Source organism: Phoxinus phoxinus, assembly GCF_949152265.1.
Source record: "Phoxinus phoxinus genome assembly, chromosome: 14".
Lineage (NCBI taxonomy): Eukaryota > Metazoa > Chordata > Actinopteri > Cypriniformes > Leuciscidae > Phoxinus > Phoxinus phoxinus.
In genome coordinates, this window is record NC_136889.1 from 7,103,731 (window position 1) to 7,127,060 (window position 23,330).

At 38.6% G+C, this 23,330-nt stretch overlaps 1 protein-coding gene across 1 annotated transcript; it reads right to left on the reverse strand.

Moving 5' to 3' along the window:
- Positions 1-1,027: 1,027 nt before the first annotated feature.
- On the reverse strand, positions 1,028-23,090 carry vwc2 (von Willebrand factor C domain containing 2). The gene is made up of 4 exons (XM_079635831.1): positions 22,952-23,090; positions 18,360-19,103; positions 15,568-15,697; positions 1,028-2,010 (listed from the first exon to the last, which is right to left on the reverse strand). The coding sequence occupies exons 2-4, from the start codon at positions 19,026-19,028 to the stop codon at positions 1,859-1,861; spliced, it is 951 nt and encodes a 316-aa protein (XP_079491957.1). The 5' UTR covers positions 19,029-19,103; positions 22,952-23,090; the 3' UTR covers positions 1,028-1,858.
- Between the last annotated feature and the right edge of the window lie 240 nt (positions 23,091-23,330).

The following is a 23,330-nucleotide window of genomic DNA, read 5'->3' on the forward strand; positions in this document are numbered from 1 at the left end:
TTCACATCTTCCAGTCTCAAATTTGATATCATGGTGGATATTAAAGTCGGCATGAAATGGAAGTTGTGATAGTCTTTTCTTCTCTATTGTCGTGTATATCGGAGTAAATGCTTCACGAACTAGAAAAAATGTGGCGAGTGACTTGATTTTGTTCCTCAGGAATTGATTGGATCATTGTAGTGACCGTTGTTCTGTCCTCACGCCAATAAACACGTCATCCGAGATGAGAAGAGATGTCAATGCAAGAGGGAGGGGAACTTTTTTTGATTGAAGATTATAAAGGCACATGAATTTAATTAATAAATAAATAATGATGCGCATGGATAAATTATAATAAATACTGCAATATTCTGTTCAAAAATAAGAATTTGATTTTGACTTTAATCAGTGTCAATAATATTACATGCTATTCCGCAGAAGCTTTTTATAGATGACAACGCTGTCAAAATGATTCCCGTTCACACTGATCCAAGAAAACGATTAAAACGCTTTATTATTCATGCCAGGCCAGCAGCTGGCCTTTGTAAAGAAACTATACGGCTATGAACTGAACACATAATACGAATTCGTATGACGTCACCATTTTCACAAATTCACATTTTTGTAGTTTACACTGAGACGGTATCATTTAAAAAAAATCTTGCACTTTGAAACCCGTTTTCAAAAGTGTGCGTTTTTTAGGGAACCAAAATGCCGTTGTGTAAATGACTGGCCAAAATGCATAAAAGGTTTTCTATTTTTAGTTGAAAACGCTGTCGTGTGAACGCCCCCTTACCCTAATGTTTAGTTCACATACTACAGGGACAGAAAATCTGGGATTTAGTGGTTTAAAAGCAAAATGCTAATACAGGAGGTCTTCATTGACAGCCAAATTTAAATCTCGGAGACTCCTCCTGGTTCAATATTCCTCGTGAAATCTGTGCCATTTGTCATGTTTTTCCTTGACATTTCAAGCGTGGCCCTGCGTTTAAAAATGGTAACTAACTTTAGTTGACCTCGCGTCAGCGTCTAGTCACAAACAAGCTTGCACAGTGTAATGATTTATTTGGAACATGAAAACACGTACACATAGAAACACGTCTTAGCAAAACGGACCTCAGATAAGAGCACGATAGAGACTTAACATAAATGCAAACATCCGCAAGCAGCTTTCTTTCCTTTTTTGATTTCCTCAAATGGACATCAAATCCATTCTGCTCTGTTGACTACCCTGACACAGTGTTAGATGTTATGTGTCAGCGGCGTCCTGACGGCATCCAGACAGCGGCATCATCTAGTCAAAACGTTCCTCCAGACACATTGACAGCTGTAGGTGCGTTATACATTCTAATAAGATGATCCGGTATTAAACGTTACGGCATATCAAAATACAGTGGCTATAAAAAATATCATTGTAAATCAGATACTTGAATCCAATCATAATCGTCGAACCAGCACATACATAAATAAATATCCTTTATATGGGTTATAAATCTCAATACAAACTTGAAGTATTAATATAGTTGAATTCAACTCCATGCCTCCTAAGACTATACATGTAACTCTAATGTATGAATCTCACCACTCGTCATGATGCTATGCCAACTCAGAGGCTCCGTCGTAGCGAGAGGAACGTAGCGCTTCGCACTCTCAGGTTAATTGGCCTGTCCGCTGCATGCTACGGGACACTCTGAGTTCATAGTCATGAACGGTCACAAATGACCGTGATTGATGTTACGCCACACGGTGCTGGTGTCTTGGCTGCGTGTGAGGCTCAGGGCTGGCGTGCTGAGCCCGTACAGACCACAGCTGGGACGGGTGATCCAGATCCACAGCTGTCCGGGTGAAGGCTGAGGGTCTCGAGCCCCCCGTCGCCGCCTTAGCTCGGCTGGCACTCGTTCTTGCTGCAGGTGGCCTGCCGCTCGATACGCCAGGTGCCCTCCTCGTACGTGCAGTAGCAGATGGTGCATTCGTCAATCTTCACCTCTCGGCCGGCCGGGATCACCGCCGTGTCCGCGTAGCAGTTCGGCCCTGTGCACACACAGATGGGAGAGGCTGTATCAAACTGAGAGAAAGCCTGTTGAAACCAGCCAACAGAACTGCAACGCCTGGCTTTGAGTGGCAGTAACTGTCAGGGATCAAAATGAAATTATGTCAGCTGACCTCATGTAAGTTTTATGAGTTAGCAGTCAATCAAATCACAATAGTACGACAGAAGTCAGTTCTTGCCCTGCGTGTACAGGGCGCCAGGCCATAAAAAGAAATGAAGAAGCAGATGAAATATTTAACAGCCAAATGACTTTTGAGTTGACAAATTACAAAATTGCTTAATAAAGATAGTTGTCCTGAAGTGTTTCAGCTCACATTGCTGTAGCTTTTGTATATAGACTAAGATGTCTAAAAGTTATATAAAATTAGGTGTTATTCTAGTTGTATTTAGTCAATAATTTTTCAGCAATTTTATTGCTGTAACTCAAGTGATTATGATAATATTCGTGCCAATATCACTGCTTTTTATAAAAAAGTAAAAATGTTGTTGATTATGCTAACATGTCAACAAGTGTTTGACGCACACTTGAGTCAGTTGTATAATTGAACATCATTTGTTAAGTGATAAACAATATTTGTTTCTTCAATTACACATTGTCATGTGATCAGTAAACAGACTAATGTATGTCTTTTGAACTTTTATATTATATATACGAGTATATATAACAGTAACAATTCTTGGTTAATTTTGAATCAGACATTAAAAATGACTCACAGTTCAGTGAGTGAGTCAGTTGTGAACTCAATAACAGCTCTAAATGATTCACTTACTGAATCATATTCAAACCAATAACTTATGAGCATGTTTTGGGGCTGTTTCACAAATCTTTTTAAATTATTACAAACAGCGAGTCACTTTTTAAGTGGCATTTAAAATTGGCATGCACAAGATGATATCGGATTCATTTTTTTTTTTTATAGAAAAAAAGTAAATACCATTACAGAAAAATGCTAGGCACAGCTTCCAGTTAACGATTCTTGCTTCATTTTGTATTGGACATGAAAAATGACTTGCAGTTCATTTACGGAACCAGATTCAAACTAAACTTTGTGTATCTTTTTAAATTACTTGTTACAAACAACCAGTTCGTGAGTTTTTTTCCCCCCATTAGCATTCAACACCAGCGTGCACAAGATGGTATCTGATTAAACTGAATATGGATGCACATAAAGCTTTCCCAATTTTCGCACTTTCCCAATTGCAACTAGATTTGTTGTCATATTTGTGACCATTTTAGTTGCAGTCAATCAACTCACTTCATCAAGGCAGCGGCATTTTGTCTTGGCATTTAATCTTGAACCCACAGATGACAATCAGTCCTCATCACAACGGTGTTAGAGGTTTCAAATGACAATGGTATCTCTAAAGATGTTCACACTAGAGAGTACGGTTCAATATCCGACCTTCCATTAAACATGACTGTGTCATAACTTCAGAGAGGAGGTAATTGCTGAGCTTATGGTGCACCATAAACATTTATCAAGTCCCAAGTGCAGACTCAAATCTTTAGTGCGCTAATAATATATAAAGCTCTTCCTTCCATGGCATACATTTTTAAATATTTTTATGCAAGTGCTCTCTCAAAATGTAAAAAATTTATACAAACCTATGAGTTTTAAACTGAATCCAGCTATACTGCTGTAATATTAAAGCTGCTGTTGAAACTGATGAAACTAACACTGATAAATAGAAATAAAAACAGGCAGGGTCTAAATATAGATATACTGTATGCAAACATCCTGCTACAGTATTCAGAGCCATGATACAATGGGTTATGCATGTGCACGACACATAAACAACTCCTTCCATGTTCATGTCTGGTCTAAACTGTCCTATCATTACTGTGAAGCCAAAAAGACCATGGATTAAAAACAAAAACACCCATCCAACTATGGCCAGCTTTCAGTGGAAGATAGATTGGCACTGCTATGCCACATCATGCACTGGACCATGCAGGTCTAAAATGACTCATCAAGACTAATACTATGGCTTGTCACATTCTGAGGCACATTCTTTTTTTCTCTTAAAAAGAGACTTTGTCACGGCAAACTTGGACATTGTCTAGACAAAACCTTGCCTTACATTTTAAAACAGTTCAAAGCTTGAATGGATTGGGTGGTTTTTCACTACAGGACAATCAAGCCTGATTAGTTTGGAAAAAAAAATAAAGCCTACTAAGTCAGAACAGCATGAAGTATTGTGTTGAGTTTGGGGAACACAGCTTGAAAGCTCTAGCAGGAATTAAGGGCATTTTACACAGTACTCGATAGGCAGCGAGCTTTGCATTCATTTGCTGTATAAATGAGAGGGTGTGTGAAACATTGTGTGGAACTGCTTCAACTCAATACTACACTGTAAGAACAAATCCATGACATTTATGGTAAAAAAGGGACAGTAAAAACATATATTTCAGGAATTAATGTAATGTTAATATACCAACCTACTTGAGTACTAAAATCTGTTGTACCTTTATGATACTAACAACCATCAAAAGCACAGATGGTACAGAGAAAGCCACATGATGAATCAAAGTTCATCGCACCCGAGGTACTGTAAATACTAATATACAGAAAGTACATAGTGTCATTCACACAAACTCAAAATAAAAGCACTAAACAATAATTTAACATTAATATTATTAAATATATATTAAAATTACATAAAAGCCACGTTAGATTTATTTTAGGTTTTTACCGTATATAGAGTAAGGAAAATTACTGTTAACCAATTAACAGGATTTTACTGTAGAATTTTAACAGTCTTTTACAGTTCAAATGATGATGATTTTATACAGTGCAGCATATGAAAATATTGCATTCTGTACTGAAGGTAAATGATAAATAATGTATTTCTCAATAAAAGTGTTAATTCTTCGAAAAACAGAATACAAAAATGTTTAAAATTGGATATGTCTGAAATCACGCACTCATTCACTACTCCCTATTTAGTCGGGCTGGGTTAAAAAATATTGATTTCTTAATATTAATCGATTCTCATTTTGAAGAACCGATATCGACTTTTCAGTCTACGCTGTTTTCAGTTTATGAATGAATAGCGCGCCTCCCAATAAATCGCAATAAGCTTTGTTACTTCTGATATGAAACAAAGTGTCAGCTTTTAAAATTCTGTCAATTTTCTCACGAAATTTAAACAATAGTGTTTTGGAGCTCTTTAATGTAGTGTGACAGATCGCTGTGGTGCCTCAGTTCAAGCAAAGAGTCAGCGTGGAGCGCACATGACCCGATCATCTCTTCCACACTACTACAGCACAAAATAGATACGAATGAACATCAGAAGGTATGTACAACTGAGATACATGTACAACTGACCGAAATACGTATCGTCACATTTAATCATCTCAATCAATGTCACATAATGTTACATTTACCTCAGAAAAGCCATTAAAAGTCCAAAAACTTGTTAGTCAGCTAGAAAGATTTACTCTAGAGAGGAGCATTTTGCTAAATATATGCACAATTTTGCATATTCATTGTATTTTCACTGTTCGTCAATATTTAATGTTTGAATAAATCCGCTGTTTATAAGCTATTTAAAAAACCCTGAGTAGGAACATATAAGCAGCCAACAAATGAGTTAATTTTAACCTTTAATATTAGTGATGTACCAAATGGAGTTCCCTGTATAGTTTGCAGCATTAGTTGAGAGAGATATTTTCCTTGAGAACATTTGTCATATATTATACCTGATAGGCCCCAATTATTTGACATTAAATCGAAGTAGAATAAAATCGCACCTTGTGAAACAAAATTGAATCATGAAATTTGTGTCAATGCCCAGCCGTACTATTTAATGAATGCCACTATATAGAACATCAGTGAATCGATTTTGTGCATGCTATTCTGCTGGGAACTAAACAAAACAGATAAATACCTACGCAGCAGCTGCAAAAAGATAAAAAAAATATGATCATGTGCGGCGTAAGCATCAGCGGGATACTCATGAACGGCAAGCTCCTGCTGCCTCTATCCCACTGAAAATAAACAGAGAACTTGCATGCTGTGTAAAATGACTTTTCAATGGAAGTTACTCATCAGCTATGGGAAACCAGAACAGGATGCAAGACCGAGCCCAATTTGTTGGATGAAGCTTGAAAACTGAGGTTACATTTTAGATGTTAGGCTACATGTTTAGTCTCAGGTTAAAAAATGTTGAAAAAATCCTTTTCAAGCCAACATAATTAATTTAAAAAAAATTATTCCATTAAGGAGAAATTCTACCGAGGCGCAGCTTCCAATTCCCTCTTTTTTACATTCGCCAAACAAGGATGAATTGGTATTCATCCTCTAAAAGACATTATCATAGAAGATGGAAGACTACATAAAAAAAACACGGGCACATCAATCATCTTGAATATTTGGCTGCTGCTGTCAAGACATCATCCAAGCCATATTTATAATAATTTCAGAGCAAACACTTCAGATTCCTACCTCCAAATATCAAGACCGTGCAAGTAAAAGCAGCGGATTCATGGTGAACGTTTACAGCTCAGATCACCCTATGCCTCTGCTGCCATTTATGTTTAACTGTTACATAACAGAACATGATTGTGTATTGTCACATTATATGTTATCAGTGGTACAAAGAGAGGGGGTAGACAACGCTGAAAAAAGAGGAGGAAGAGGATGGGGAGGAAACGAGTTCAGTGCACGCAGGAGCAAACAAATCGGCGGAGGAGAAGTCTGCTTGCTGCATTTTGGCAGCGGAAAGTAGTGTTTAATCACGCTGAGAAGACCCTTATCCCCGCCGCCTATCAAAGCGCTGCTGTAGAGGCTAAATTCAAGAAAGAGCACCATTAAAGACTTTGGTCCATTCAGAGATGAATTGCATTCCCCATGGTACAGTGGTAATTGAGATAAAAAGCAAAGGAGGAGGAAAGAAAAGCTTGGATTCTGAAAATGACATGATCTTTTAAAGCTCATTAGAGCTGATGCTCTCTGAAAGAGCCGGGATCATAGCTCACACTGCTCTGAGAATAAGTCAAAAGACAGCCCTCTAATGCAGTTCTTTAGTATGTATGCATTATAAATACCACTAAATTGACTTACTTTTGTGGAAATGAAGACCGCAATGGACGGAGACGGTTTATGTGGATTTGCAGGCTAAATTTTATTCTGGAAGTGTCTGTGGATGGACTTTACTGAAACATTAATGAACAAATTCAACATTCTCATAATAAGTCACACGCTATTCCACATAGACCTGAAATTTTCATGTGTGGGAAAGATGCCTTTACATTAGAGCTGGGCAGCATGGCAATATATCTCTGAGACGATATAAGTTTATTTTTTTGAGATTTTGCTCTATCATTTATTATTATTGTCATTGACACGTCAACAACTAAACAGTTGGGGGAAAGAAATCTAAAATGTATGTATCTAATATAAATTAGATCCATGCATTTGGTCTTAAAGTGTCAGCAGCCTAATAAACCTGCTGCTGTCTGTGTCATTAATGTTCATCAAACAAAATAAGACCAAGATAAAGTCAGCACTAAAGAAACGATTTCTATTTCATTCACAGAGTGAAGTCTATGCCGTGTTTATTATTACATTTCATTATTTGATTTCTTACTACCGGTACATGTTAAATAAACATACTTTAGCCGTAACACAGAAAGCCTATTGTAGATCACCATTCTGCCCTAAAAGTGATCAGGCAGACCATAAGTAATAAGTAGTGAGTACAGTAAGTAGATATTTAATTTTGGATTATTTAAAAAGCCTACTTTTGCGAACTAGTCCTAGTTTTTTTGCCCGATTAGAACCAAACCAGTGCAGAAAGCATCTCTGGAGTCTGACTGTCAAAAATTACCGAAAATAAAGTCGAAATTTCCATTCACAGGACGCCAACATTTTTGATGTGGGCGTGGCCACTTTTACTAAAACAGCTATAATTCTTGAACACAATGAGATAATTTTACCAAACTTGGTACACCTATGTATGGGCAGTCTGTGGTCATGTGAAAAAAGACACTGTGACTGGACAGTTGGAGGCGCTATAAAATGTGTAAAAAAAAAAAAAAAGTCTGTCCGACTTGAAAATTGACATGCCAATGTCCTTGTCCATTTTTTGTCCATGGTGCCGCACCATCGGCCAATGAAGTATGATTAACTGTTAAACAAGGTTAACAGAGACCATTCGGAACAAAACTCGCTAGGCCTGTTTGCCTCATGGCCCTAGAGGTCTGTGAGAGATTTTAAAGAAATCGGCCACTGGGGGCATTTTACAGCTCTGTAATCACGTGGTGTTTCACACATATCGCTGCATCCGAAATCACATATTTCCCTACTATATAATAGCCGAAAAACTGTATGTGACACATACACTAAAACAGTAGCAAAAAGTACCCGGATGACCTACTAGTTCCTGTGAGATTCTGAAGTGTGCAAAAATGGATTGTTAGTAATTATTTTTTGTAACAAAAATAAATCAAATCAAATTTCTCATATTGCGAAATAAGATTTGGGTCATATTGCTTGCTTCTGACATCTTCAGACATCTGTTAAAAACATACTCATATCCATACAGTTTGCTTTTCAAATCCTGTTCTCCTACTTTCGGGCATCTCCTGGGCATAAAAGACTGGAAAAGTAGTGTTTCAGGAGAATGTAAAGAGAGCTGGAGGTGCTGTGCATATAAATTCACTGTCCTCTACTTCTCTCCTTCAGTATCACAGAGAATCAAGCCCCATTACAAACGGATAAAACCATCAGCGCAACAAATCCGGGCGAACATATTTCTCCAGAGGAAGAAAAAAAGAAGTATTTAAGATGAGCTGAGGCCTGAAAGTGATTTCTGGGGCCCTCTCTTAAGCCCCCATGAATATTTTTTTTCTTCTTGAAAATGCAAGTGATCCCTTTCTGCTCCCAGCACCGTCGATTTTCAGGGCTTTCGGCTCATGCTCAAAATGTTTATTGCAACCTCCTCAGATTAGCAGTGACCCGAGTGTCAGAGCCCTTCAAGAAGAGGGCTTGTTTCCCTGCATGTTGCCAAGGCGATGGCCCACATGAGAGGAGGTCGACAAAAAGGAAAGGGCTTTAGAGGAAATAAAAAGCATCTATTCCTTTTTGTAACACATGCAAGCTATTAGTAGGGATTTTGATTCACCACAGTAAACACTCTTTTGAGTTTGTTCCTTAAAAAGATTAGCTCAGATTCATTCACTGATCTGTTCGCTGATTCTTTCATCTGGCTATACCAATAGGTGTTCATTAAATAAATAAATAAATATTTTACATAATTGTGTATGGTCATTCCTCATTGGTCATCCACTTTTCAAAAACTTTCTCTCTTTGGATCTGTTTACACCTGGTAACTTCATGTGTTTTTACTGATCGGATGCTTAATTTGTTAAAACGGTCCCTTTTACACTTGGCCATATAAATGTGTCTCCGCAAAACAGATATAAATCCTGTGCTATATGCAAATTTAACGAGATCAATGAAAGCAACAGGGGCTGTGTTCAAAATCTCCCCCTATACCCTCATTCACTATTCCCTAAATTACTCCACTACTATAGTCCACTTGAACGAGTGAATGAAAACAAGTGAGTGAATTCATACACTGAGTTTGTGCTTGCTGTTTAATAATCATTTAAACTTTGCAAACTAACAGCTCCAGTAGTAAGATGAAAAGATGTATCTTGAACTCTGTAATGGAAACTAGCATGTTTAAACCTTAATTAAACAATGTAATACTCAAGTAAAAAAGGAATTTATACCTATATGATATTACGCTGTTGCCACATTGGACCAGCAGTTTGAAAAATTAATGGATGGAAGATTCAGCTGCAAGTGCCATCTTCTGACAAAATACGGTAATGCATTAGACGCGACGGTCACAATGCATTATGGGTATTCTCTAGCCGTTAAGGGTACAATGGTTGTACACTCGTTTTTGCTGTGCATTGTGGGATTGAATGAGTGCACTCAATAACGTCCACTGGTTTTGGACACCACTTCAAAAGGCTGTCCCCTTGAATAGTGCCCTATTTAAGGGTATAGGGGGTGATTTCGGATACAGCCTTGGTCTTTTCACGATCAGATTGGGGTTAATTATGACAAGTATTTTTGATGATAGCACAGTTACTCTTTCCTAAAAGAGGGTCTTGCAACTTTGGGAGTTTGAGATATTGGTGCAGCTTTCTCTCTGAATCTTTAAGCAGCAAAAAGCACTCAGAAAAATCACTCAATGCCAAGTTTCTTATTTACTGACAGTCCCTCAGTGAGAGGAAAGAACGCAGAGTGCTGTGACTGAATCCGAATGTTTCCCCCCCCCCCCCTTTCTTTTTGAGTCCCAACATTGCTGCTGCTCGCAGATGTTCTTTGATATTCATGAACAACTGCCTGGGGTGGATATTAGCAACAGCGTTCACTTTCATCTCCCCCCATGGCACTTCCTCAAGTGTCTCCCAGCATACTCTTCCAACAACAGACCCAGGCAGTGCGCTGCACAGGAACATAATACTTCATTCAACTGCTAAGAAAGAGGTGCTTGCCTCTGCTCTTCATGAGCAACAAATAGAGACATCAGCCCTCATGACTGCTTTACAAACCCTTTGTGCTTTTCGTGTGTTAACAACCACTTAAAATTAATGAAACTGTGGCTAATAGGATGAAATGTGCTCCACTGTCTTGGAGGTTTAGGTGGTCTTACACTGTGTTTACCGCATTTTCTGCAAGCTGCTGATGCTGGCCACGGATGAATCAGCTCAGTGATGAGGCGTTCTAATGACCGAACAAATTACAAGCATTTACGTCCTTTGAATGGTGTGGTTTCTGTGACCTGAGCTAAAACAGTTGGAGGGGAGGCTTTTGTAGCCCCTGCTGGGTATGGCGGGGTAAGCGTGAACCGAGCACAAGATTATGATTATGAGAGAAATGCTTGCAACCCATTTAGAAATCGATTCTCCTCACTGCTTTCCCATTCAGTGTCAAGTCTGCCAACCAAAATGAAGACGACAGCCCCCATTTCTTCTTCAGCTATTATCATTTCATCCCTTAGACACCACATTTTTCTCAAAGGGCCGGTCTTTCATACAAAGGCGTAGTCAATCAGATGGTAATTGACTCTTAATGGTACCAATTAAATAATCATTTTCCTTTTGATTTATTGGACAAGTCACTTGCACAGAAAGTTGGAAAGTTTCTGTATTGATCAAGGGGAGGAGGTTTGGCTGGTTTTAGCCCCTTACATTAACCGCTGCTAAAGCCATTTCAAATTAGCTGTGCATTCTGTTGAAAGAAACTTATAGCACTAATATTTCAGTACATTACTGCGCCTGACTCTTAAAAGTGTGAACTCCATTTATATCCATCTGTTGCCTTTGACGTCACAGTTTAGGATAGTTGCTAGTGAAGATATGGGACTGTGTCAATTTTCAGGATAGATATAGAGATAGAATCAATGTCTGTCTGTCTGTCTGTCTCTCTCTCTCTCTCTCTCAAACTTATGGTGACTTACATTGACCAAGTTCAAATGTTTATTTGTTAAAATACAGTAAAAGAGTAATATTGAGAAGTATAATTTCAATTTAAAATAAGTTTTTTTGAATTTAATATATATTAAAAAGTAATTTATTCATGTGATTTCAAAGCTGTAATATTTTGGGCAATTTCTCCAGTCTTCGGTGTCACATGATCCTTTAGAAATCATTATATGCTGGTTTGGTGCATTTATTTTTTTATCTTCAATTTTGAAAAGAGTTGCTTAATTTATTTTTGTGGATACAGTGATGCATCTTCTTTCAGGATTCTCTGATTAACAAAAAGTTTAATAGAAATCTTTTTTAACATTATAAATGTCTTAACTGTCAATTTTGATGAATTTAATGCTTCCTTGCTGATAAAAGTATTTAAGAATCCCATCCATCTGCCTCCCCTCCCTCCCTTTTGCCTGTAAACATTCAAATTAGATTTTTTTTTTAACTCAAGGCTTTAACAAGCTATTATTCAAGGCTGGTCATAACAATCTTTTCATTTTCATATGAATTAATTTGTATTTGTATTACACACAAATAGCAATTATGCAACCTGTTTTCTACGTCAATTAAATTCAAATTGAGGCATTCCAAATGTCGCACGACCCTGGTGTTCTTGTGCAGCCATAAGCCAATCATCATTGCCGTAATGTCATTTTGGCTTCAGAGTGATCAGTCATGGCTATTCCAGCTAAAGTGGTTGGCTCTATAGACGGATCTTTCTTTTTAAATCATGTACTTCCGGGGGGCTCCAGTGTCAGTCGCTGAGAACATCAACGGACCTCCTTGATGTTCATCCGTCGTTAAGTTTGTGTATGTGATTATTATCCTCATCAGAAGCAAAGTTAGAATCACAGCCGGCACCCATCCTACGGTGTCACTGCACGACGCTTTGAAGTCTTACTTTTGAAGAGTGCAAATCTCATGGGGTCAGAGCATCTGCTTCTCGCGCTGCATCTGCGTTGGGAGTCTTTGTACCTCAGACATTTGCAGCAAATCAGAGGTGCCATAGCTGGGGTATCCGGGGCCCCGGTGCAGGTTTCTGCCTACAGGTTGTCCCCCTCGGTTGATCGCACTCGCAACTCTGTGATCCACCCCCACAAGATATGCACAAGAACCACAGGAAGCACAAACAGAGTATTAGACTGATTTGATCTAACGCAACAATTCCGAGATGAAATCAAATTGCAGACTACCTGGCAAGCGCGACGGAGCTGAGCCGCGCCGCGGTATTACGCCGCGCCGTGAAATCACTAGGCGGCTGTAATCTTGTGCGTTGAACAAAAATCTTTCCAATCCATCATAAAACCATACAGCTTGACTGCTTGAGTGTGCACATACATTTGTAAAGCTGTTTGAATTCACAACGGCACGACTTGATGAAATTGGCCCGCTTTTGTTCCCTGGATTCCATCTCGCACCCAAACACCAACTGAGACATTTGATCAGGGAGTCTTGGCAGCATCTCAGCAAATGCCAAGATGATTTATTTAAACATGTGTGCTCTTTAAAATAATTGGCCCACATCACCCCACCCCCATTGTCCACACTACGCTGAGAGTTTAGCTGCAGAGTCAGAGATCCATTTACCAAGTCATCATTTCTTTTCTGCTGAAGGAGGCAGCGTGGCTGCCGGTGCCATATTAGATCAGGATCCAAGCGTACACAAGAAGCAACAGTCTTGGACATGCTGTCTAAAAGCATCTCAAACAGCTCTATATAACCCACACTGAATCAGAAAACTTCTCCCAAGACATTGTAATGTGTTCCAATCACAGAACGCTCACACACTAACCTGAGGTCACAGCTTTTCTTTCCTGCCCCCCCCTCCTGCAAAACACTCCTCTGGCCAAAAAGAGAACAACAGCACGCACAAGGCAGACAAAAGGTCTGTTCAGAATCCTAGTGAGTCGCGTCTCTGTCCACAGCCTACATAGGCAGCATCTAAACTGGCATAGAACAGACCACTCAAATGGGTTCCTCAATCGACTTTCAATTGATTTCTATAGTTTGACGCTAACATGTTGCTATGCTAACCGCATGATACCAAAATGATTATTTCCTTTTTAACTATATTTTACCTGTACTTTATAAAAAGGATAAAAAAATTTAACATTAGCTAAAGCATTTGGTATCATTAAGTATTGATGAACAATACTTTTACAGCATGTCTTAATCTAGGTTAATGTTGATTTCTAACTTCTAATACGTCTTTCAAAATGTATAAATTAGCATTAGCTCATGTATTATGAATGGACATGAATGAACAGATAATTACTGTACACTATCATTTAATATTTTTCAAGTAATTAGTACTTTTATTCAACGAGGATGCAAAAAAGTGACAGTAAAGACTATTCAAATAAATGCTTCGGCACTTTTCTATTCCACAATAATATTAACCAGCACAACTGTTTTCACCACTGATAATACTACGAAACGTTTCTTGAGCACCATATCAGCATATTAGCTATAATGATTTCTGCTGAATACTGGAGTAATGATGCTGAAAATTCAGCTTTGCCATCACAGGAATCATTTACATTTTAAAATATATGCCTATTCAAATAGAAAACGGTTATTTTAAATTGTAAAAATAGTTTAGTAAACTATAAAATAGTTAAAAAATAGTAAAACAATATTACTGTAATTACTGTATGTTTGATCAAATAAATAGAGCCTTAATCTTTATTATGATACTCAATGCATTAAATAATGTTAATGAATGACATCTTACTGGAAAGAGTTTTATCAATACTTTTTGAGTATTAAATGGACATTTTGAAAAGGTTTATTGATAATCAACATTTCTTTACCTCGTCCACCATCTTGGATTGTTTTTGTTGCTAAGGTCGTCAAAGCAGCTGTGTCCGAAATCGCATACTCTCTTGAGTGTGTACTTATTTTGAATAAGTAATTACTTTGCGACCACAAAAAAAAGTATGTTCTGTATAGTATGAATGTGTGTAGAGTGAATGTCATCCGGACGTACTACATTCGCCATGTTGTCCTTATCATGTGACCCACCAGCGTCAGTTGCGTCGCTTCACTGCCATTTACAAATACTCTCCTGTGGCCTCATGGGATAGTAAAGCGTCCATCAAATGTGCACTTCGGAATATTGTCGGAAATAGCAGCTCACCCAGGTATTTATACCTACTCTTTTGTGAATTCGGAGATACTACTCTAGTCACATTATGTTTTTTTGCCTATTAAATAGAAGGGAAGTATGCGATTTTGGACGCAGCCACTGGATTGCCTTCTCTGCAACACATAATACACTGCCTAAGGATTCGGCCAAAAGAAGGTACCAGTATCTCAGATCCCTTGTGGAACAGCCTTCTTGTCGGGAGCGAGCCCAGTATCTCTTAAAATCACTAGGTTTTGTAACAGAGCTAAAATAAAAAGGGCGCCATGCAAAGGGTGCTTTTCATGTAGAGTGGCTTTGAAAAATCTTCCTTCTCTGCGGCTGGCGCTTTGACGAGTGAGTACATTTATGTACCTTATACCTCTGTATTTCCAGCCAAATGGAGGGAAAAAAACATGCGTAAAAGTTTAATCATCTGCGCCCTAGGGCTGGAGAAAGCAGACTGCACCCGAAACACCTGCCTGTGCTAATCACCTCACCTCCTGGAAACAAGCAGAGCAACTTTGCAGGTTCATTAGTGCTATTGCTGTCTGAATAATGCATCTCGGCAACTATCTTAAACAAAGGCCTGCAGACAAATATAATCTCTTTGGGTTTGCATCACCTCACTGATGGTAAACTGGCTGTTATAGAACAATGAGATGGATCCTCACGTAAGGTGGCGAGATCCGCTGCTCTGTGCATGCTTTCTGCGAATTTTCTTTGTGGTGTGGTAATTGGATGTAGTGGACAGGAGTCTCAGTGGTCATTTTACAGATGCGATTCTAGCCTAACTCTCTCGCTCTTGGGGGACACAGCAGGGGTTCTGCGGGTCAGGGGATGGCGGTTGGAAAAGCTGCGAGGAGGAGAATCAGAGAAAGAGAGAAAGGCTGGAAGAACACGACTACTTACCGCTCTTACACACCGGGCAGCACTGCTGAGGCTCATATTCTGGATCAACACACTCTGTCTGTGGGCAAGCGGACACAGAACACAGAACCTCTCCACTGGCCTCACAACGGCACTTCTCGCACGGAGACACCTGGAAACATACCCAGACAAGAAACAAAAACCCTATGTTGCTGCATTTATAATACCATTAGGATTGATATGAGGTTCAATCATCAGAGCAAGAAAAACAAGAGAGTGCTTCTTTGAGGGAACTGATGAGTGTTCAATTTAATTGATGAGCATGCTTCATTTCTGCCAATCTTGGAGTATATTAACAATGCTTACCTACTTCCTTCTGGCAATACCTCTGGCATCGCTCATCTCACTTCCTTTCTTTCCATATTTATGTCCATGGGGAACTCTGAGTCATGTCTTACCCTCGAGCCCATTCATTATGAATGAATATCAATACCTGTCTCCTTTATTTGAGTGATTCTTCAGCTACAGGCACTTTTATGTCCCAAGGGTTATTTTTTTATTAAAACTTTTTTAAAAGGTCACATTAAAAAAAATCTTGGAAACTTTTTGACCATGTTTTAATTTACATTTAGCAATTTATCAAATGTCTTTAATAACTTGATTTTATTACGTAGACACAGACTTTCAATAAATTAAAACTATGATCATCTACTGTAAAAAAAAGTGTAAAATATGAACCATTTCTATTTTTAAATGTTTGGTAAAACTTAAGAACAAGGTTCCATTTGTTAACATTAGTTAATTTGAGCTAACAATTACAGCTACTTCTAAATCATCTAAACTAATGTTAATTTCAACATTTACTAATACATTATTAAAAGTTGTATCTGTTAAGCAAGGAATAATTGACAACGGGCCATTGAATTATTAGGAAAAAAATGGGCAATGCGGAAACGAAGCGAAGCGGATTTGTTGTTTTTAACTTATTGTTTACTATGTTTATTGCTTTTCCCTGAAAACAATTACACACCTTAGAAAGTTTGTAAACCAATCAGATTCAAGCATTCAACAGACCCAGTGTAATATTATTTAATGGACCTGAGCTAACATGAACAGTTGTGTTGTTATTGACTAATGTAAACAAAAATGTATAAATACTGTAACAAATGTATTGAACTATTGTAAAGTCCTAATAATTTACATAAAGCTGTATGACCATTATGATTCGACAAAAATACAACTTAAGTGAAAATGATATGGACAAAGTGTGCAAAAATATGGAAGTATTTTTGATAGCTTGCTTTTTATGCAAATGCGTAAATAGAGAGAATGAAATTAGCCGTAATAAGAAAAAGAGTCTGCCATTTTATTCCATAAATGTTTAAAATGTCCATCACTGAATAGTGATTTCAGATGTGGTGAATATTATGCTTCAGGGAAAACAAGAGAAATGACACAATTCTGCTGTGGGTCATGTATATAAACTTTTGGACATTGTTAAAAGACAAATATAATCTGGCGAGTTCAAAAACCATTTTGTTTTTAAAAGATCCAAGGCACCAAAAGAAGTCATTTTATGAACCTAAACCGAACTGTATTCATGTGGTAAATTCAGAGTCTTGTCACACAGTGGATTTCTGAAGCATTCATGTGACTCTACAGATGTCCCAGAAATCACATACTGTATATATATGAACAAACCGATCAGTTTTGCTCACTGCTTCTTCTCTGCTGCCAAGCATAAAGTACAGAGGACTTTTCTAGCATTAGCATTTTCTGTGAAAAGAACCTTCTCCACACAGTATCTCCCGAGACAATCTTTAACAAATCAAACAGAGGACAATGTGTCGCGTCCAATTGTGATGGAAAATATATTTTCACAATTCTAAAATTGAAAAGCAGCCCCCCCTGAGAAGCCCTCATTGTGGGACTAAACAGACATGATACCGGACTCATTTCATTCTGCAGAGGGATTAATTGTTACCTTTGCAGTCTGCATATGCATTAGGTACTGTACAGCTGAGCAGAACCAATACATTCAGTGCTTGGTCATCATTACCACTCTGTGTGAAAAGCACTTATGCTGACTTCTGCATTAATAAATCTCACTGCTTACCATAAAGCTCAGGTGCTTTGGATAAGGACTCCGATGACACAGGAGGAGGAACCAATGAAAATTAAATCAAGAGCATAAGCTGTAGAAGCAGCTAATGGCTTTGTGAGACACATGCAGTTCAAACAGAATCATTCGTGCACCTGCTGCTAACTCTGAAACTGATGACAAGCGCTTTTCCACTAAAGGCAAAATTAGAGAGCATCATAATAGGGCCTTACAGGAAAAAAGGCCTGTCTTCTCTTACATAACACTGCCTAAGCAAGATAAGTCACCATTAGTTTCGGATAATAATTGAACTCTTCACACATTCACGGCATGAAATGCAGGAAAAAACAGCATTTTATCTTATTGCGAGCCTCTTCCAGGGGGAAAAGCTCAGGCTGAGAAAGAGTGATGGATTAAAAAAATGAATAAAAAAGTGCAATTTCAAAATCTAATTTTTGGCCTGCTGGAATCAATACATAATCAAGACATGATGTGCACACATTAGATTTCTTTAACTGGGCAGAAAACTCCTCTGGACCACAGAAATTCGATTCCACTCAATAATGAACAGATTCGCAAGGGTGAAGATCTAAACTCAAAGTCTTCACATAATCTGCCATTAAATAAAGGTCACTCTAGCACTCCTGACACTGTTGAATACAGATAAAAGAGAAGAATAAACCTAGTTAAAGACCTGGAATGGATAATGAATCATTTAATGTGCTGCTCTAACCTTAAACTCCTCCAGAGATGAGTAGACCTTTCCTCGGAATTCACAGTAGTTTTTCTTCTCTTTGCACTGCGGGCAGCACTGGCTGGTGTCAACACGCAGGCAACGTGGATGAAGTTTTGGACACTCTGGTTGGGCGCACAGAGGACCTTCATCTGTACACAAGCAGGGGCAGGTGGAGGGTCCCGGGGTGAATTTCTCCCCGATGGCGAACACAAACCCTGTCTCATCCATGCAGCCCTTGCCCCTGTAATCGGGATACGCGTACTCGTCGGTCGCATCGAGGGAGACGTTGGCCTCTTCCGTAGGAGCCTCTTCAGTTTGCTTGAGTGATTCTTGCTCACTCCAGGCTTCGAGGGTCTTACCCTGCAGTTTGGACCCTCGTCTCAAGGGGCTCGAGTTGGGTCGGGCCCTGATAGCACTGGATCTGTTCACGCCCTTGATCCCCTCCAATTCAAGATTACTCAGCTCCTCCAAACGCTGCCTTGCACTGGGGCTCAGCGCACCCTCCTTGGCCTGGGTCAGAACGCGCTCCAAACGCTCTTTCTCCCCACCCTCCGGCACCGACACAATGGGATTGCCTCGTGCGCTTGTATACAAGAGCCAAGTAACAAAGATGAGTCCTGTTGTCATGGCAGCCGAGTGAAGCATCTCACTCCTCTCCACCAGCATAAAATTACGGGACTGCACCTGGACTCACATTACAATCCTTAAATTGCATGTATTACAGCAGAAGCGTCGTCACATCTGTGAAAGAAACAAACTGCATGTTTCAGGACCATGGACAGGGCAATGTAATATCAGCCAGAGAAGTTGTCTACATCAAATACCAAACAGCTTCCCAAAATCAATTCTCTTAAGGAGTGTAACACTAGAAACGGTGTATACTGCACTCCTTTAAACACCCAACACTGATTCTTCAGTCGAGTTAATCGTTCAGGCTGTGAAATGGATTCTGTGCTTTGTGGATATCATGAAAAGTTGTTTCACTAACATCTACTAAGTATAATTGACCGTTCGCAAAGACCCGCCCCCCTTAGTTACCGTCGCTATGTCCGACAAGCTACGCCGCTCTCACGCCACACCAAGTTCTCACGCAGTGAAAAATACATCACGGAGCAGAGAGGACACTGATAACACGCTGACAGACAGGACAGACCAGGTTACTTTTGGGTTACTTTTGATATTAAACATATTAAACAAAGTCTTACCTTTAAAATTCAAACAATAAATACCGTTTTGTGGCTCTTTAATGTGTCGTGACAGATCGCTGTAGAGCATCAGTTAAAGCTGCTCGTGAACCGATCATCTCTTCCTTCTAGTTCATTTATAGCATCAAATAAACTTGAATGAACATAATAAGGAATGTTGTTTTAACCGCGGAAAGACGTCAGTACACTCCGTTTTTCAAGTTCAAATCATCCCATGTTAATCTACTAACTCTCCTGACTGCTTTGTCGGACAAAATGGCGGATGGCGAAGTATGATTGGTCAGATCACCTGTCAATCAATTATTCACAAAATCCAAAATAATGTGAATAATCAATCTTGAATTTAAAAGCATTGTCTAACTAAATGTTCACAATCTAGTTTCCTGCAATGGATTTGTAGTTCAGACCATTTGCTGTCCTCCTAGTATGCACTGGAGTATGAACAAATATGATTGCATTGTGTGACTGTTTTAATTTCTGATGTTGATTGTCATGTTTAGTAACATGTTGCCAGAATGGATTTGTCCCACAATGAACAATTAGTTTATTGTTAACCTTGTACACCTTTCACGAAACAAGTATTGAGCTCAGTGAGTATTTTAAAGCATTAAATTCATGCTTTTTATTACATGAGTTTGTGTGGTGAGGGTCGATGTGATGTAGTCAATAGACACCAAACACTTGGTTCTCTGTCACTTGTACATAAGTTTTTCAATGTTTGTTTCACTCAATTGATTAATTTGCATAATTATTCATGTTTGATGATTTGACTGATTCTCATTGAATTCTAAATATAGTACATGTAATTTGTTGCAATCATTTTATTGAGCAAACTGTGTTATTTTACAATGAACAGAAAATTGCCTTACTGCGCTTAAACAGGAAATTAATATAATTACTCAAATTGTTTCTTTTTTTTTTTTCTTTTTTTTTAAGAGCTATACAACTTTCCCATGCTGGAAACGTGTGAAGACTGACTGCCTCGGGTGTAATCACACATAGCGACAGCAATCTTCCAATCGCACCTCCACGCATCAATTTTCACGGGGGTGATGGACACGAAAGTAAATTGCCTCAAGGGAACTTGAGTCACAGGCACTTCAATAACTCCCCTATTCTCCGTCCAGCTAAGCGCAATCAATTCACTTCAATTGAATCTGTTAAACGACAACGAAGAGGTTAATCGAGGAATAGATTTTAGAAGGAGGGAAAAGGCCTCGGTGGACAAAATATTTCAGCACTATCACATGAGCAAGATTGCTGTTGTGCTAAATATCCACATGGCTGTGGTTATGCTGCAGGTAATCACAGCCGTGCTATTATTAAAGTTGCAATGAAACGGAAGTATCGACAGATTTTTTCTTCAGCACTGTGACGTACATCTAGCCTATGTGTAAAGGATCGGAAAAAAAAATGTAGGGTGGGAATTCTATCCATTGGTCAAAAATGGAGGCAGATGAACACAAGCTTGCAGTGGTGGAGTTTAAACAGACTAAATGACTAGATAAATCCTGCATTCATCACTAGAGAGAAAGTCTGTTTTCACTGGAAGATACAGTTATGACATAAACATTATGATGTTAAAACAATTGGGAAAAAAGCAACAAATGCACAGAACTCTTGACAATAAGATCAATTCCGTGCATACATTTAGAAAATTGAAGATGAAGTTTCATTTCATTCATTATAAATAACAGATTGGACCACAGAAATTAATCTGATGCCAAATTTCCATTGTATTTATACAACAGTTCTCCAATTACACACTTCAACAAAGTAATTAATACCAATCAACTTATGTTTCAGACAAACACTGGCCAGTTCATTTGTATATTTCTTCTCTGCCAAGTGTGCCAGCTAAAATAGTTTCACAAGAAGCCAATAACATCCACTATGGATGTTAACATCCACAAAGTAATTGTGAAGACTGAAAGCCTGGCAGGAACTGTGTATGTAAGTGCATCGGAGCCATTACAATGGTAAATAATAATCGCTCTGCGATTAGAGAAACACACTCATGAAGAGAAAACACCCAAGCTCTGAGTAAAAAAAAAAAAACACAAAAAAACCTGATTGTCGCAGCAGGTAAAAACTTGTATTCCCCCTCTGAAGCAGGTTTTTAAAAAACACTCCGTTTAACAACAAATAGTTTAAAGCGATAGTTCACCTAAAAATTTAAATTCTGTCATTAATTACTCTTTCCACACCCGTAAGACTTTCATCTTCACAAATGGAAAAACAAAACAAAAAAAATATTAGGAAATCTGAGCGATTTCTGTCCCTCCATTGACAGCTACCGCAACTACCACTTTGATACCTCAAAAAGTGCATAGAGATCATAAAGCTACTAATCCATATGTATTGAGCGATTTAGTCTAAAATTTTCTGAAGAGACAAGATCACTTTATATGATAAACAGATTTAATTTAATGTAGGCATTTATCCACATATAAACATTCATCAACTCACTCATCAGTTGCAGTAAACGGAAGCTCAAGCATTTTCGCTTGATGTGCGAGAACCAGTGAGGTTCATTCTCGTGTTACGCAGCACGTTTGAGCTTCCGCAAGAGGTTTGTTCATTTATCTGTTCATCATATTAACATCAATTTTTATGGACTTTTTGAAGCGTCGAAGTGGTAGTTGCGTAGCTGTCAATGGAGGGACAGAAACAAAAGTCTTACGGGTTTGGAACGACATGAAGAGGGCGAGCAATTATTAACAGAATTTTAATTTTTTGGGGTGAACTAACCCTTTAACCAAGAAAAAAATATCTGAAGAGGAAAAAGATTAGTGGAAATATGATATCAAACAAGACATACAGCAACTCACAAAATGTCAAATATAGTCAATTTAAATGGTAAAATTAACTCGCATAATGCATATAAAAAGCCATATTTGAATTTCAGTCCCTGTGGGCTGGAGCCTGTTGATGCACTGCACAGGTGCTCTTCACAGCATTATTCATATCCACTCGAAAATCACATCTTCAGCTTCACGTTTAACGACACAAAGTGTAACTGAGGCAATCATTTGGAGTTCACATGAGGCTGAGAATGAGAAAAAGAGGCGTAGATAATGATGCGACATAAAGAACACACTAAATCTGTGTGTGCGCTGTAACACCGACGCTATTAGCTGTAATATGCATACCACCCACATAAGTTAATTAACGTAACGTAACCCAAAGAAAAACATTTACAGACACCAAACATAGCGAATGCTCTATTTTATCCATGTCATACTTAATTCTTCGACCGTAAATATCAGTTCTGGTCATTTTGGGCACATTTAAGTATCGGTCATGCAACACACTATATTGATACGTTTAACTGTAACTTTATAATGCCATTTAGAGACATTAAAACTGACTAGACGTCCATACCTGCATCTTTCCGTCGGTGTTGTTGGTGTGTTGTGTAGATAGTTGTCACACAGTTGATATCGAGGCTCGTTCGTCAGTCTCTGCACACTCCACATCACCTCACAACTGCGCTCAGGAAATAAGTCAATTGAAATGTTGCCACCAACGAGGACGACCGGGCTGTTAACGTCTCCTCAGCTCTAGTCTGAGAACTGAAAGAAAGGAGTGGACTCTTCAGCACCAGTGACAAAAAAAAACATAAACCGGCAGACTTGCGTCACAGGGTGAGGAGTTTAATGAAAATAGCGCGTCACCTTTCCTGACCACCAGGTGGCACATTCTCTCACTGGACTCACAAAATTTACTGTGTGATTAATCTTTCGTTCACGAGGTTTTGACA

What these genes read in the sequence shown, in the direction of transcription:
- vwc2 (XM_079635831.1), bottom strand. Translation starts at nt 19,028, where the DNA reads ATGCTGGTGGAGAGGAGTGAGATGCTTCACTCGGCTGCCATGACAACA. An exon ending in CATCTCTGGAGGAGTTTAAG is followed by an intron (nt 15,698 to 18,359) that starts GTTAGAGCAGCA and finishes GTATGTTTCCAG; the next exon opens with GTGTCTCCGTGCGAGAAGTG. An exon ending in CTGCCCGGTGTGTAAGAGCG is followed by an intron (nt 2,011 to 15,567) that starts GTAAGTAGTCGT and finishes GTGTGTGCACAG; the next exon opens with GGCCGAACTGCTACGCGGAC.